Raw genomic sequence first — 17,325 nt, 5'->3', positions numbered from 1 at the left:
ATTCCAGGTCTGTGTCTTATTTCCTTTTTTTGACTTGCAGCTGAATATGATCTTCCACTAGTGGCTTGGTTCTTGTGACAAGTAGGGACTCTGTACTCAAACTTTTTTGTTTCTGGCCACTTCCAGGAGAGTTGTCACTTACAGCTTGTGGGAGAGTCCGTACTATCTCCCAGTTACTCTGCCATTCAGACTTTTTACAGCACTCATCCACACCCCAGAATGCAACAATGCAAAGCCAGCAGCTTCTGCAAACCAGGAATACACTGTTGGTGACCTAAAGGAGAGTGGAGCTGAGCTCTGGTGCTCAGAGGCAGGACAGAGACGGAAGGACAGAAGTGGAATAGCTGGAGCCAGGCTATTGCTGTTGCTGCCAGCACCTTTTAGTTGTAAGTTAAGAGGAAAGAAACCGGGGGCGGGGGCGGATGAACAATATTAGAGCAGAGAAAGAATCAAGCCCGAACCTGCTTTCCAACATATTAACTATGAAAATAAGCTCGAGAGAAATACGACTAATATAAAAACTGATATAAGGGCATGTGGCCAATCTAGACGCTATATTTTCCTGGCTGGTAAAGCTCATAATTACTGATGGAGATGTCAGGATTTACAGTTCCAACTCCTAGTAGGCTCACCACAGGCAATCCAACTACATCTGTTTATTTAATGCAACACATAGGAAAGATTTACTATGTATCTCTGTATAAACAGGTATATTTCTTAATGGGATTTTGCATTTGAATGTAGAGCAAACAACTCTAAAAAGAATTCCTAAAGACGGATAAATCAGGCAATTGGTGGCTTCGTGTGGCTTTGCTTTGAAAGTGCCATGTAGCAGGTAGAGGGCTAGAAGGGCAGAATGAAGACCCAGCGTTAGAGAGCGATGAGACAAAGATTCCTATCACCTGCGGACAGGGAAGGTTATAGTTCATCTGAACAGGAAAAGCACTGATTGTGTTCTCTGGTAGACTACTTAGGAAATACCTTCTGTTTTCCATTAGCAATGTAATAGGCAGCAGGGAGGCAGAAGAATGCAGTCTCTGATACAGAAGCATGCTCACGGATGCACTCTCTCAGTGTATGTGCTGCCACGTTCTTCTTTCAGACAAAAGCATATTGAGCCACTGCTTCCTTTTATCCCTTGCAATGGGAAGAAGCAAGAGACAAAATACAGTACAGCAAGGAATGTGTGTGCTTTCTTGTTCACTGTTATATAGATAACAAGTGCTAGAAAGCTTGACTGGATTACAGATATAAGCAGATATAAGATTACTCTCAAGCTGCTATATTCTTGTAGAGGAGGAATCAGCATAAAGTATAATTGATTCTGTGAAATCAGAACTTGCCTAATTACACCTACGGAAGTGTCATCAGGAGGATGCTATTTAAATCCATAGTGTCATGTGCAAGCTGCAAACAGTTGTTAAACTATTTTCACTTGCTGTGGGAATACTTTTTTTTTCTTGCTGATACTCTAATTGTCAGTATCGCAAGTCTGACTACTCAGTTTCACAGCTTTCAATGATTTAATTTATTATTAAAAATTTTAACCCAATACTAACACAACTTACAGGAATGAAATTCTTGAATGAAGGCAATTTTAATATGTTGAAGTGGAAGATTTTAGGTTCTCTGGAGATCTCATCCTACTTTGCCCATCCTGTTTTGCTCCACAGCTAAACTGCTGAGTTGCTGGATTCCCAAGAAATTTGGATGACAAGAGAAAACTTAGACAAATAAAAACAACATTTGAATTTGTATTTTCTGATCTCATCTTGCAATTAAGCCACAAACCTCTCTCCTCTGCCTCCGCTAGGAAGGAGGCATATGGACTGTTACAGAAGAAAGAGATGCAACGTGTGCGCAGGGCAGTTAGTTATATTTAGGGGTGAGGGTTTGGGCGAATTCTCTTGCTTTTGAAAGTAAGGGACTGACAAAACAGCTAAAATTCAAGCCATATGTAGACACCCCCTTCAGCTGTGTCGAGGTACCTCATTCCTGAACGTTCGTATTCCCCAATGATTGGGTTACAAGCTTCTTGCAGTCCCACCAGTGTATTTCAGTCCTGACCTACAGTAGTCCCTGCTATTCCACACATGGTTCCCAAGTTTTGCTTCACAGCCCATGTAAGCAAAAGTTGCCAGTATTATGAAAAAGTACTTCTGGATTTGTTATGTAGAAAAATATTTTTGAGCTACTTGCTCATTTTCAGTGCTTTAGGAATCCTACCAACCCACTGCAATTCTTTGCTTCACCTATGTTATGGGGAGAAGATTTTCTTTAAACAGAGGGAACTAATGGCAAAGCTACTTTCCCTGTTGGTGTTTTCTCTGTTCTTCTTCTGGTCTGGATTTTTCCCGAGGTGAAGAGGGTGAACTCTGGAAATCATTAATCCATGGGATTTGTTCATGGTGTATAAAAATTTCAAAAAGAATTTGCTATATAACAGTGATTTCCTAATTGATTCTGTCAGAAATGAACTGAGTAAGACAGCTCTGTCAAAATAGCCAGAATCTCTTTCAGCTCCTCACGCATGTTGTTTTGTTTTGGTTTACAAGGAGAAAATGATGAAGGTTAGATTAAATCCATTTTTTTGTCTATAAAACAAATCTAAAGAAAACTGAGCCTGTCCCTGAGCTTTTGTGTTGTGGTCTTCTGAAGAAATCAAGTATCTCTGTGCAGCAGTGAACTGAGCTGAACTGAACCGAGGTCAGGCTGTGTCTTTTTGAGAACTTTTTTCTGGTTCCATTTAAAATAATGAAGGGAAGACATCAGTGATAAATTGTTCTGAATTTGGGAAAGCTTTGCACTTTCTGAGCCAAATGCATACCTCATAAAACTCCATTGCATTCGATGGTTACAAGATGATTGTAGTTGAACCCTTGCGTTTGTTGCCAAACACACACAAGTGGTCTGAGCGAAAAGGCGTAATTCAATTTACCATGCAAATACTTCCAGACCATATCATTCGGTATCTTAGTTTATTTCTATATCTCCCAATATAAGATATTTTGCTATATAGGCAAATTTTTTTTGTCTGGTAATACCTGTAATAAAACCCAGATACAGGGAGGCATCTGAGGAACCACTATGATCCACTCCATCTTTTCTTACATTTGTTGGGTCCTCCTTAGAATAATTTCTTTTTAACAAACATACGTATTTACCCAGAGTTTGAGCCCATCTTCTCCTGTGTAATGGTAATTTGGGAAGTAGGTTTTGTTAGGTAGCACAGTTGCGTCCGTATGTAACAAAGTTTGAAAATAATTTCCCATGCTCACATGAAAAATACGATTGATAGGAGATAAAGGGCTACCTCCATTTAACTTGTTTTCCAAGCATATTTGTTATGTCCAGTCTGAAGTTTTGAGGGGGTCTTTGGTGGTGCTTTGGGTTTTTGGATTGATTTTTTTTTCAGAATTCCTTATATTTTTCTGCCTTTGCAGCATCTACAAAGGGCAGTCAAGGTCCATAGGCTAGGCTGGTAAGCTAGAACATTTCTCAAATTAGTTAATTGCTTGCAAACTTTCAGATTCATTCTGTCTACACTTCTTTGTAACACTTTTGATAGAAAAACAGTGAAATTTTGACCTCATGCTATTTACTTTGACCCTGAGATTATTTGTCAATTCACCTTTTTTTTCTTCTTGATAGAGCTGTTCTTCCAGCGGGGTAGTCAAGCTAATAGGGCAGTACGACAGCCATGTACCGGCATTGCTGTGTCAAGAGGAGGCTGGTTTCTCCCTTTTTTTTTGCTTGCTCAGAAAATCATAGGCATGGATCTGTAAGAAAAAGATTGCTGCTGTTGATCCATGATCAACGGGCATGATTCTGCTGAGTAACGCAAGTTGTGTAAGGTGATAACTTTTACAAGATCAGCTGATGTAGCTGGGAAAACAGACAACCTTTTAGGAGTGCATATAAGACTTGCTTCAAAATGGGAGCTGCAGATTTATTACTAAGTAGAAATTTAGAAGATATTCTCTGAAATTCACTGAATAAAGTTAATTGCTTGGTTCTGCAAAAGAAAAGAGGTTGCTGCCTTCAGAGATAGAGGGAATGTTAGCAGGGAGAAAGGTGACCAGGTCATTGTCCCTTCTGCCTAGAGAACCCATAATTTAAAGCTGGTGGTTGTGGCAAACGAATCCTATTATACATTGATTAAAACCATACTTTATTCCACAGACATCTATGGATAGTCAATATGGCATTTGTCTCGGATCGACACTGCTGCACTTATACCGTCCTTCACTGGTTTTCATATAACCACCTACCTGGTTTTGCCTGTTTACATTAGGCACTGCTCAGACAAACTTTTAGACACCACAGTGTCTGTATGGGAGGGGTATTCATCTTTCACAGTAAAAGTGACCAAACGTTTAGATAGGTCTCTCCAACCACATTCAGTTACAGGTACCTTTTCTTATCTATATACATATTTAAATACAGTCTTATAATAAAAAACTTTAAAATACAGCTACTCGTATTGCGGCTGACTGTTGTACAGCAACAGCAGGACTACCACTGAAGAAGCAGTATTAATTTCATTCTAAAGCAGTTTTTTGCCCCAATGACTTGCAAAACTACAATTAGATTCACATTTGTCATGCTCAAAGATAAAAAAAAAATACCTGTGAAATCTCAAAAAACCTGAACGTGTTGTTTCTGAGTTGAATTTGTTCTGGAATATGTTCCCAAATGTCTTAATCAGTTGGTAGAGATGGTTTGGGTTTGTATCAGAGATTTGTCAGGTGTTTCGTGTTTCTACTTCAGCGTTGCAGTGATTGCCTTTTTTAGTGAAACAAGTTGTCAAACTGAGCTGGCCATTAACAATATTCCAAACTCAAGGGTACATTAAGCAGACTTCATTCCATGCATTGATGAGGATGACCTAAACCTGTCAGGGCAGTTAATGAAGATTGGCTGCTTTATTCCAGAGTTTGGTCTGTTTACCAATTGTTTTCCTAGAAAGCTCTACAGCTCCAGGCTGATCATGAGAACACGATGTGGTTTATGAATCCAGCGCAGTGCCCTGCCTTTCCACTTAGCAAATGCTCTTACACCCTCTTGAGATAAGGCAGTGGCAGCTCTGCTGTGTGGGAAGCACAGTGCCTCTTGCTAAGTGCCTCGTTCAAATTAGATATGGCAGGAACGCAGATATAAGGGCATTTCCGAGTTGACTGGCAGGGTTTAATGGATCCCAAGTGAGAGGAGTGATTGCTCAGCGAACAGCTTTGGGAGAGATGCTAGTTAAGAACTTTCACACGCCTCATTTGGCCTGTTTCCAGCTGGAGGTAAGGGGGGAAGGGTACAGGAGGAATGTGCTTCAGAAGGGGGACTTGTCCACAAGCAATCAAATTCAACCGTTGTACGAAAATCTTCCCTCATTACTTAGAATCATAGAATCCTTTAGGTTGGAAAAGACCTTTAGGATCATCGAGTCCAACTGTTAACCTAACCCTGCCATCTCACCACTAAACCATGGCCCTAAGCACCTCGTCTACCCATCTTTTAAAAAAATACCTCCAGGGATGGGAACTTGACCACTTCCCTGGGCAGCCCGTTCCAATGCTTGACAACCCTTTTGGTGAAAAAATTTTTCCTAATGTCCAACATAAACCTGCCCTGGTGCAACTTCAGGCCGTTTCCCCTCGTCCTTGCTAGATAGCTCTACTTTCTCTTCCTCAGAGAGGGTTTCTGTTCACAAAGAACAGCCGGGAAGGTTGACAAGTCGGACTCTCTTCAGACTGAAATCTGCACATCTGATGGGTATTCAATAGACTGCGGTATCTGAAAAAAAATACAAGGCAGCTACTACATAGATTGGACAGCTAGTTATTAGACATTGACTACTTTTTTTCACATTTTTATAAACCGCTCGTTTTTTAAGATGCGACTCCATCACTCCACCCTCTGTGGGCAAACCTGATAGTAAGAAAGATAGGGAAGACAGCATTGAAATTAGAAGCGTCGCTTGTTTTCACCTGCACAGACAGTACACTTTCAGATCATAATCTAGGTAACCCAAATTATAAGAAAGTGGGGTAAATAGCACAAATTCAGCAAACAACCAAAGCTGATGGATATAACTGGCTAAGTGCAGTTGTGCTTAGTGGTGGAAGTGAAACGTAACTGTGTTGATGCTACTAAAATAACCCTTCTTATTGCCCTGTCATCAGGGGAGCAGTGTATTCTGCCCTGCAGCAGTTTGCATTCTTGATACATCAGACTATTACTTTTATATGTGCGTTTATATCTGCAAACAGCTGTTGCCCCGAGGCCGCACATAGCAGTAGGGTTTTTAATAAAGCACGTGAGCTCGCTCTCTCTGCAGGTTTCTTGTCCATCTTCCCTGCCACGGCTGCCCTGTCGCTGTGGCGTTCCGTAGCTGCTGCCACCCTGGTGTTCTGGTGTAGACTGCCGAGGGACAAGGAGCCTGATGCTAGTTAGCTGCTTAGCCATGGCTCTCAGATCCTCTCACTCTACAGAAATTAATCCATGTAGAACAGTGTTAGAAGCAAAGTAAGTGAGCCCTGACAGCCTTATTAAAAGGGGTCGAAGCCAGCGTCTTTGTTGAAAGTAGCGCCAGCACCCTGGTCTGTTGACTCAGAGATTATCTCACTCCTTATTCATTAGCAGGGTCAGAGGTGTCCTATTGAAAAGATATCCCCGGCCTGCTAGCAAACAGCAGGTGCCAGCCCCTGCCTGGGAACACGGAGACGAGTTGCCAGCATCACGGCGAGGCTTTCCAGCTCTCCTAGCTGGTGCACATCAGCAGTGCCTGTAGCTTCAGCGCCTCATTTTACGGTGTGGAGGTACAGAGCCTGATTCTCCCTTGATTTTTTCATCAGCTGTAAACCTTACAGTTTTGTATCACTGGAGTTCTGAGTGCATGCCCACGAACACCTAGAACCACACCGCTCCTGTGGGAGGGCATAGTGAGGGATTCCCAGTATGTATTTGTGCACTTGAGCTCTGTATTTTTGCAAAACAAATGAAAAATGGCTCTTCAAATACTTTTTGTGGGAACTGGATGACTCCAGTTTGGATTGCAATGAGGAACAAGGATTTGATTCAGATTGGGTAAAGTATAATGAAATAAAATAGTACTTATTAAAGTCCTTTGATTTTAGTTTTTTAGTCTATGGTATAGAATCTGGTTTGCATAATAAACAAAAGTCATTGCCTTTTCAAAACTACAGAAAACCATATCTTAACTTTCTGATTAATAAATGTCTCTATCCAGTTTCTGCGGTAGAGATACGTTCATCTTAGAAACGAACACCTTGGCATCATTTGAAACTATTCTCTTTAGAACATGTTTATTGCATACGTAAGTTACGATGAAATTTTTGTTGGCAAAACAAGTGAAAATCTACATTGCTATTGCCTTAGGTGTGGACAGACACCTTTTATCAGAAAAATTCATTTTCCTTAAAGCAGGGAGTTGAAATAGTTGACTGAAGCACTGCTGGATAATCAGCACAGTTAATGCAGTCAATTTAATACTGTTTCATTTTTCACCCATATCATCATCATTTCCTATATTAATCAGAGAGCTATCATCACCTCATGCCCTTCCGCTAATGTACTTGATTTCTTTCTGCTCCAGTTGGATGGTTGCTGGTTTATGGGATAGGAGTTCTGGGGGGGGAAGGAAGGTCTTCTGGTTTCTTCCAGTATGAAGCTGAACAAGATTGTAACTTAGAGGTTGATCTTTGCCTTCACCACTGCTTGGATCCCAGGTTTTTCCTCACTGTCTCTGTTCTCTTATTTTTTTCAGATAATTCAGCCCCTCTTGGAACTTGATCAGAATCGCAGCAAGTTGAAGTTGTACATTGGACATCTGACAGCCCTCTGCCATGACCGTGACCCCCTGATTCTGCGTGGACTCACCCCGCCGGCTTCCTACCACCTGGATGATGACAGGGCAGCTTGGGAGAAAGAGCTGCAGAAGATGACCCAGGAGCAGGTGAGTTTGTGGTCTGAGGCTCTGAACAAGGGCTTGAAGTGTTGATGTAGGTCTTACTGACGTGCCACACCAAAATGTTGCGAAAGCATTCTGTAAGTGGTGAAAACAGGTAGCAAAGATCACCTGACATGAGGAGTCAATGATTTTTTGAGTCATTGCCATTTAATACTTAGCGTGGAATTTCATCTGTGGTTTTATCTGTACTTGAGGCAATGCATTGACACACTCATAGGAAATCAAAGTGCAAGATACCACTTCTGCCATGTTTTACCTGTTAACAAATTTTAGCTGCTGTTTGTAACTTAATGTAGTCATAGGGATCTTAAATCTTTTTTTAATGACATTAACATTTATATTTTATTTGGAACATTTTTATGAGTGACTTTATGTAAATCAATGCAAAGTCCTTACCTTCCACTACAATATGTTCTGCTAGTAATTTTTTCTGCTTACCACCTTACCTGGATACCTAAATCAAGATGGTGTGCTAGATGCAATACACCCATGCTTATGCACACACAAATACAGTGATTTCAGAAGTCCAACAGTGTATGTCCAGGAATTTTGGAATACAGAACTGAAAGGGTTTAATAACAGCTTGTCTGATGAAATATCTACAGAGACTGTCAATCTAACTGTAATTTAGCTACTGTAATAATCTTCCTTTCTCCCAGCTCTGGTGATGTCTTGCATCCCTTAATCCCTTCACTGGCAGTTTTTATCTCTTGTTTTCATACTATAATTCATCATTCCCCACAATCCTTTTTTCTCATTCCTTCCTATTTCTCTTTTCAGCTTTTTAAGTTTATTCCTGTATTACAGAATGGGGTTTTTTTAGTTAAACAAATGTAAGGAACTTGTACCAGAAATCAATGTGACTAAGTTTGTCTTTTTGACACCGACTCTGGATTATAATGCCAATTCTTTCACTAAATTATTCACTTTCATATGTCTATACTAACTCTATCCGGTATGCACACAAACTAGTGTAAGGCCTGTATAGTTAAAAGTGGATTTGCGGGTCAGCGAACGCTATCTTGAGCCTACCCTGAACACTTCAGCTCTGGTTTTCTTCTTTTGTGATGTTTAAGCTCATTTCCTTGCACTTTCAACTCCAGGCTGAATTTTTGATTCAAAACTTGGCGAGAGCAGCTGAGCAGCCAAATTACAGGAAGCCCACGGAAGCGTGTCTAACAGTTCAGAAAGAAGAGCAGACCTCTGGAGATAAATATGCCTGTAACAGGGCCTAGATAGTACAGGACAATTGATGTCTATCTTTGTACCTGTCCTCATACATTTATTTAATTCAGCGTGTTCCCTGTACCTCACTCGATATCTACATTTGCCTCTATAGGCCTGACACATTCCTTTTCCCTGCAGAGCCTGCTAGCCCCTATGCACCCAGAGTCAGCGTTTTATTTACCTCTTGGGTTCTGTAATCACTGATACGATTACAGTTACAGGGATTAAAAGTTTTTCAGCAGAATGCATGCCATCCTCATATATTAAAGAGGTACAGCTCCTACGTTATAGATCAAAACACGAGGCATACTGTTTTGAACCGCCTTGTCTGTTAGATTGGGGCAAAACATTGAATGGCAAAACCTGTAGCACGTATGGGAGGCATCTCTGAAAACAAAAGTAAAGGCTGGATGTGGGCAAAGTTTGGATATCCCTGAAATAAATTGACTAGTCTGTTACAGCTGTGATGGTCTTTGAATATAATCGGGATCTGTAGAGATGGGTGGTATCTTCTATCTGATCAAGAGAATGTAGGTAAAGAAAATAGAAAAGGCTTGCTTTGGCAAGTTCTTCTGAATAGACAGTCAGCCCAAAACAGCATCTGCTTTTTCCAATTCTGTGTACTGGTCTAATAAAATACAACGTTTCTCATTCAAACTTAGCTAGTTCATTAGCAACATTTATGGGTTACACAGTATAGAAAGTGTTTAAGTATAAATTGTGAGGAGAAGAAGAATTATCTTAAGTTGTCCTGGAGAAGAGAAAAAATGTCTTTTTCTGTCCTCTCCCATTATTGTCTTAATTCTACATTGCTATCGCCACAGTTGTTTAAAGTTACTACTCCATTTGTGATTCCCATGAGTAACTAACATCTGCTAAAATAAAATGTAGCAGTCTCTTCTGCTTTCCCATACTCACTTAGATTGTATTTAACAAGCTTCAGCTGAAAAACACAAACTAATGATATATTTCAATTTACAAAGCACATTTTTCATTTAAGTCATGGAGCTTTTTGGTTTCTGACTGCAGAATTTCCTTTGTGTTTAAACTATTCCCATGGGGGCTGGGAATCAGTTCTCCAGATTCGCAGAAGCCCACCACAGAATACCCATTTTGCATCTTTGGAATTTTAATGAGTTTTGTAAATTACTTCAAATCCAGTGCATTAAATTCGCTCCTGTCCCTTCTAATATGATCTTCTGTAGATAATGCTTCACAAGCCTCAGTGGGAAAAAATTAATCCTCTTGAATGTTAAGAAGTGCTAACATGATTAGGGAGGATACATTTAACTGAACACCAGTAATACTTAAGAATGATGCCGATGTATCCACTTCTCACCAATGAGATTATTTAGTTTGGGTTTTCAGTTTTGTTTGGGTTTTTTTTATAAATAGTTGAGAGTTCATTTTCATACCGCTGCTTTTGGAGCTGTGATTTCCTACTGCAGCAACTCTTACTGGCGAGGGTTGGTCCTGCTGTGGTTCATCATAGCCAAGGTACCCTGCGGGTCTCTCATACCTGCTGGGGAAGCTCAGATACAAATCATAGGAGTTTTCTGTGGCTTCTTCTGGTAGATAAATCTAGTATATGAAGTTGATGTAAGCTTGTCACTCTTCCAGCACATCCATGGTGACCCACAGAAAGTAGCGTACAAGTCATTGTCAGAAAAGCATCCAGCAGTATCAACACCATGGTTCTAAAGGGAAATTATTATTTTGTGGACTCTCAGAGTTTGACTGATAATTGGTACCTCTCATGTATAATACTTTCTTTATGCTACCATTGAATTCAACTGTATTCCTTGGTGACTTCAGTTGATTTTAATCAAAATATGGGGCCAAGTTGCTGTATCATTCTTCATTGGCATCTTATGAAAGACATTTTGTGAAGCTGACTTACTGTAGTAAAATTTTGGTCCATTTGTAATGAAGGCCTGAAGCCAGTACTTTATGAGTATATGGTATCTCAAAACCTAATGTAAACTAGTATACTAGACTAAGTTGTGGACCATAAAGAATCTACGATGCTTGGAACCATGTAATTAAGTTATTCATGTCGTGGAAAATATTCGTTTGAGTCAGTTCTGACTCGATGTCCCCAGAGAAGTTAACCAGCACTGTTTCTGGAACTGTCCTCCTTCGACCCATTCATCTCCTGTTCAACTTCTCTTACTAAAAAATTGAAGTTACCAGAAGGAATGAACAAATATTCTAAGTCTTGACACTGAGAAATAAAAATTCCATTCGTCCATTATAAATAATTGCATTATCCTAGCAATCTCTTATTAAATACAATATTTTCTTCCACTTTGTCCTAAGCATATCATTATGTTAATATTCTTGGGCTCTGTACAACTACTGCTACGTTTCACGTTTCAGATGGTTGCCTTTAAGTGAGGGATTTTATTCCTATAGAAAAGGAAATGACATTAAGAGCATAATGATATGGTCCACATTTTTATTTATAGTTCATTTTTTGTTTCTCTCTTGTCTTTACAGAAGGAAAGTATGGAGTAGAAACAGGAACTTGCTGAAAATCATTATTTATATATGTTGCTAGTGGCCCACTGCACTGTGGTTGGAAGGCAGCAGCGTGAAAAAGTAAAAAGAGACAACCAAAGAGAGCAACCAGATATTAGCACAGAAGGCAACAGTGTTTGTTCCACTAAGAGCTTAAGCAGTATTATAAATGTTTCTTACTGCTTCCAGCTCTAAAATGTGCGCAACCTCACATTATGGAGAGCTGCTTATTTTCAGTAGGTCTTTCTGAAAAAATATTTCTTCCAACAGAAGAGGACCTATCCAAATAAAATACTTTTCTTAACCCTAGGATTAGGAGGAGGAGGCATTTTTCTCCCTGCCATCAGTGGCTCTTTCCAGCCATGTCCAACATGTCCTGGCTTCGTCCAGGCTGCTGGGGGTCCTGCCTATTTCTGCTGGCCCCCAGCCACCATTTTTTCCCCTGTACAATCAACCTGTTCCTCTTTCCCCAGGGGTGTTGCCAGCAGCATTTGCGTTGTGACCTGGCCATTAACAGCAGCCTGTAGGACCCGGGAAGATGTATTTCCATGAAATACTGTCTCAGAGGACACCTGCTGTGGCAGCTTGTCTCACCCCACTACTACCATGGTGTTGCCCCTATAACTGCTTCGGCTGTGAGTTAGAGAGAAAAGGGCTTTTGAAAAATCTTTATGGTCATAGAAGAGCCTTGGTAATGAAGAAAGATTGTCTTCCCTCCCCCGGTGTACCAGCTGCAGTCAAAGCCCAGACCAGCTAGGGGTTCCTACTTACTAATCCCCTCCCAAGAAATCAGGAATGTCTTCTCTGCTCAGCTGCTTAAAGCAGAGGAAGGAAAAAGGTGATAATGTCGCTTCGCTGTGTCAGTCACAGCCTGCTGTATCAGCTAAATAGTCATGGCTTGGTGCCAAGGAGCATAACTTACGTTGCACATAATTCACGCTTCACTCTCAGCAAAGTTAAGGTTAAGCTTTTTGTACGAAAGGACACCAGACTGCATGGATGTAGCTTTAAAATTCCATTTTAAAATTCCGTATATGCTTGCCGAATTTTGGAAGTATTAAATATTTTGATTTGTTACACAAGCAATACTGTAAGTGGGATAAACTTTAAATTACTAATAGCTATTTTATAAACATCCTGTGTACTTCTTTTTTCAGCTACTGCTTGAGTTCTTACTTACGTTCTTACTGTATCATCTATGAGAAATTACTCAACATATTTAGTTTCTGTGAAGAAATTACTCTGCCATCTTTTTCATTTAGTCATTCTAAATTGCTCTATTACTTCAGAGTTTACCCTGTCTTTCTTCTCTGACTGCTCTTCCATTAGCTCGTTATCTTCCCTACCTGATTTATGTCATTTATTTTTAATTTGTAATCTTATGGGAATGCATAATGTGTTTTAAAGTTAAACAGCCCACTTCTGGTCTCTGTTAGAAATTAGAAGTAATAATTGCAACAATTTATATCCTTCTTCATGTGCAAATGCATTTCCTGAGCTTAGTTGAGAAAGTAATGGCTATAGGAACTCTCTAAAATTATTACATTTTATAGAATTTTAAACTTTGCTATTAAATGAATGTTCTGGGTGAGGATGAGAACTTGGGAACAGCTTCATAGTTCTAAAATACTAGTTGAAGTCGCAAAGGTTATCCATAAGTTGACCATATCCCTAATGCCATAAGATTATCCATTTTTATTTGTGCGTGGAATTGCTAGTTTTAATTAAAATATATACTATCGATCAGTAATTAACTATTCGTAACTTGAAAAGAGATACAAAGGGAAAAACATTGCTTTCAGGACATGGTCAAGGGTTTCGTGTGTGCGTGCAAGGGCAGCTCACCTCTCCCTATGTTTTGCTATTAGTTACAAGTTGTGTTACTCTCTACCTTGCTTGGACACTGAGGTCCTTGTGGAAGCTCTTTGCAGCATCATCTGATAGGAGCTACTGCCGTGGGTTCTGCTCAGCTGCGCAGGCGTCGCTGGGGCACATCCTGCTTGGGTACAAGGGACCGCGTGCAGGAGCAGCTGGGTCCTTGGTTGGCTCGTCAGGCTCACTGGATTGTATGAACCAAAATATTCCACGGGCGTTTCTTTCTTGGAATACGTGTCAGACAGTTCAGAGCTAACAGGATTTTCCATCACTTCGTAATAATCAAAATTAACTTCCTCTTAAAGAAAAGTAAGTAACGTGGAAAGAGTAGAAAGGGCTCCAGCTCTGATCCTGAAATAACTGGACGCATATAACTCCATCATTTCATTCAAGTATGTCCTGCTTTGCTCTTTCTTCTCTGTTTTGTGCTGTGCAGGTACAAAAAAACATAGCTGCCCGCCAACCCTCTGTCCTAACAGTTAAAAAGTTTTTCTAGACCTCATCAGCTAGGACATACAAGAGAGGTATTTAAGATTTGCCTTGTAGACAGGTGAATTTTCCCTGTGTTTATGACTATCAGGTACTACCTTGACTAAACAGGAAGAGCCCCTGTGGGGACACGGAGCCCTAATTCATCAGCAGAGACAAGCAAGGGGCAAGGTACAAGCCCATCATGAAGGGGCATCGCGAAGTAATTCTGACAGTGTCTAGCAATCTGGCTTCAAGAGAGTAAGCTGGCACCTAAGGGAAGGCATTGCAACTGAAACTGGGAGAAGTAGCTGTCTAACGCTTGTTCCCAGTCCCTTTAACATGCGGAATTGCGAGCTGTTTAGGGATAAGGGTTGTGGGGTTTGCCTGCGTCACGCGTCCTTAGGTCAGCAGGGCCTGGCCCGAGCAGACAGCTCTGTGGTACAGGCAATAATTATTATTTGTTCTGCTTAGCCACAGAATAACAACTTTCTATACACTGTAGCAGCATTAATTTTCACTGTATAACGTACACCAGAATTTCTATGAACAGAAAGTTGTCCTCTGTGAAATGATTGCTGCTATTGCTGGAGGATGGATTAACTGGAAGTGCAGGATTTGCAGGAAAACTTCTCCAGTCAAATGCAAAATAAGACTTACAAGCATTTATTTTAGTCCTTCTTCCCATTTATGTAATTTTGAAATTAATTAATTACCAAGGAAATAATAAAAGTTCTGCTATTCACAAAGCTTAGAGGTGCTCAGGAATGCAGGATAAATCTCATGTGCAAAGTTACTTCAGATGCGTGATGCAAGAGCCCTCAACAATTTTTTTCAGGGCTTTTAGTCAGAATTGGTTGTAAAACCTATTCAAATGTATTTAAATTTGTAAAACCTCTTTTTAAAGTTTGCATCATTTTAAAAGGCAAAACAGAACAGTGGGATTTCCATATGCCTAACCCTTTCTTTTGGCCCTTTTATAGGTCTGTAGTTGAGAAATAAAGTTTTGTATGTAACCGGCTCTCACAGCTTCAAGCACACATGTTCATACTGGTTGATCTGGGAAGATGCAAAAGCTCTTGACCATTTGCTTGAGGTACAGTGTAGTTTAATGTGTCTTGAGACAAAACAAAGGTTAAGATTAAATCCGTTTAATTTCTTTTTGATGCTTATTTCTGTTACTTTAAGCTTTAAACTTATTTTTCAGCCTGATCCAGAAACACCTAAACTTTTGAGAAACATAATTCCAGATCCTGGTGTTGTAGCCTTGTAGAAATCCTGCAGTTAACTTTCTTTTTGTGCTGCTCTACAAGCACCTCATATTCTGTAGTCAGTATTACTGTCCATAGCCAGAGATGAGAAACTACTTTATTTTTGTTTGCCTTTTTTCATCAGTGCGTTTGTGGAATTGTTAACGAGAGGAAAATACCACTTTAGGGAGTAAGCCTTCTCCATATAAATAAATTTGAAAGGATCTTAGCTTAATGTTGCCTTGTTTACTTTATGCGATAAGGAAAGGCCACAAAGGTTCTGCGGAGCAGCACCACAATTCACTTAGAGTGCATATAAAACCATAGCATCCTATTTCTTAACTATGAAGTTACCTTCCTTCTGAATGTCAATTAATCTTTAAGTAAGTTGTGGAATATCTTGGACCAGAGAAGCACAATGCAAGCTAAATTGACAGTGAATCGTTTGGGATTTTTTTCACTGATGGAGTTTAACTATAAATGGAAAAGTATTCCTATCATGACTTGCTCTAAAGCCAGGAAGGAAGGCAGCAGTGGTGAAAAGTGTCTGAATCTATTGCAGGTTATCTGCAAGCTTCCATTCCCCTGAGATGCTGAAGGTCCTTTCTGTTCTTCTATCCAAAGATAAAGTATAACACTATGAAGCACTTCTGGGGTCCTTGCTCTCCTTTTCTTTCTGAGCTGTCTATTTTTACTTGTCATCAGCTAGGCACGCATATCTGGTCTTGCCTTCTCTTTTTTGGTCATTTCTGTGAGGCAAGAGTATGAATCTCCTCACATCCTCGGCTGAAAATGCCAACAGGAAAGGACTGTTCATATTCCTTTATTTCCATAGAGAAATGGCATGGGGAAGGTAACACCATTTCCATTCACATTCACAAGAAGAAAATCTAGGAAACCAGGAACAGAAGGGATAGTAATACTTTTAGAGAAACTTCCCTAAAATTTGGACTGCCAAACACCTAGGTGAATCAAGTTATACCCGCGGAGAACTGGATGTTCCCCATCAAGGAGCTTGTCTGAATGAGGAGTGACGTATGCTGCTCACAGCTGTTTCTGAAAGGAATGACATAAACGGAGATGACATACGCGATACAGAAATGCTGCAACCAGCCACATAGTCAATTAAGATGTCTTTGTTTAAGTAGAAATCACATTATTAAACCTAGATGTTCTGAAGCTAGCAAACTCAACGCAAGGCTATCGTTGCTACTTTTTTTAAAGAGGTTTCATCACAGACATCTGCCAGCCAGCTGTGTAGACTTTCTGTCTGCGCTAATTTGCAAAGTATTATTGCTGGCCTTCAGCATTCAGAACTGTCTCCTTTTGGGCTCTTGAGGGTCAAAAACTTACTTCTTGGAAATATTTTCTTCATCTGGTTAAGTCGGTTACTTCTGTTTGATTGCGTTTGATTTAATTTAGCTTTGGCATGGCTTATTTTGTTGGGCTTACCTTGATTTTATAAAGAATCTTATAAATACATAAATGCTGACTAGTACAGCAAGAAACGGAGACATCACTGACTTGGCACTACTGCCCCACTGAAGACAGCATCCTGCAGGATTCTCCCTCGTCCACCAACCTCCTTTTAGTTTTGAAGGTTAATCTCTTTGAGATGCTTTTATAGTTGATTATTTAATTGCTTTGTCCTTTCCTGGAGCTTCACCTGGAGGGTTTGGTCGACAGGCCCGGAGGAGGGATGCTGGCTGGGCAGGTGGTGCAGGACCTGCCGGGAGCCAGCCCCTGCTTTCCCTGCTAACACTGCCCTCTCCCGGCTCTCCTCCTGCTGACCGAGAGCTGGCCCCTCGCAGGAGCCAGATGAAGAAAAGGAGAATTACATCGTTGGCTGCTTCTCCCCTTACTTGCTGTCTTTCCTGACCTCCCACGACCTCCCACCCTTCTGATGAATGGCACCGTGAAATCTTTGCCCTGGCCTGAGAAGCGGAGGCAGCCCTGCCTCAGAGTTCAACCTTCAAAGCAGCCCCATGAATTTACCAGCCG

General features: G+C 40.5%; 1 protein-coding gene across 2 annotated transcripts in view; it reads left to right on the top strand.

Moving 5' to 3' along the window:
- ERC1 (ELKS/RAB6-interacting/CAST family member 1) overlaps positions 1 to 17,325 on the top strand; it is a 291,295-nt gene that overhangs the window by 271,099 nt on the left and 2,871 nt on the right. For both annotated transcript variants that reach the window (XM_009647922.2, XM_009647921.2), the window contains one exon: positions 7,781 to 7,969. In XM_009647922.2, coding sequence (XP_009646217.1) covers positions 7,781 to 7,969 — 189 coding nt within the window. The remainder of the gene's footprint in view (positions 1 to 7,780; positions 7,970 to 17,325) is intronic.

The sequence above is a fragment of the Egretta garzetta genome, unplaced genomic scaffold (assembly GCF_000687185.1).
Source record: "Egretta garzetta isolate BGI_Z169 unplaced genomic scaffold, ASM68718v1 scaffold511, whole genome shotgun sequence".
NCBI classification, from domain to species: domain Eukaryota; kingdom Metazoa; phylum Chordata; class Aves; order Pelecaniformes; family Ardeidae; genus Egretta; species Egretta garzetta.
This window is presented reverse-complemented; position numbering and strand designations above follow the sequence as displayed.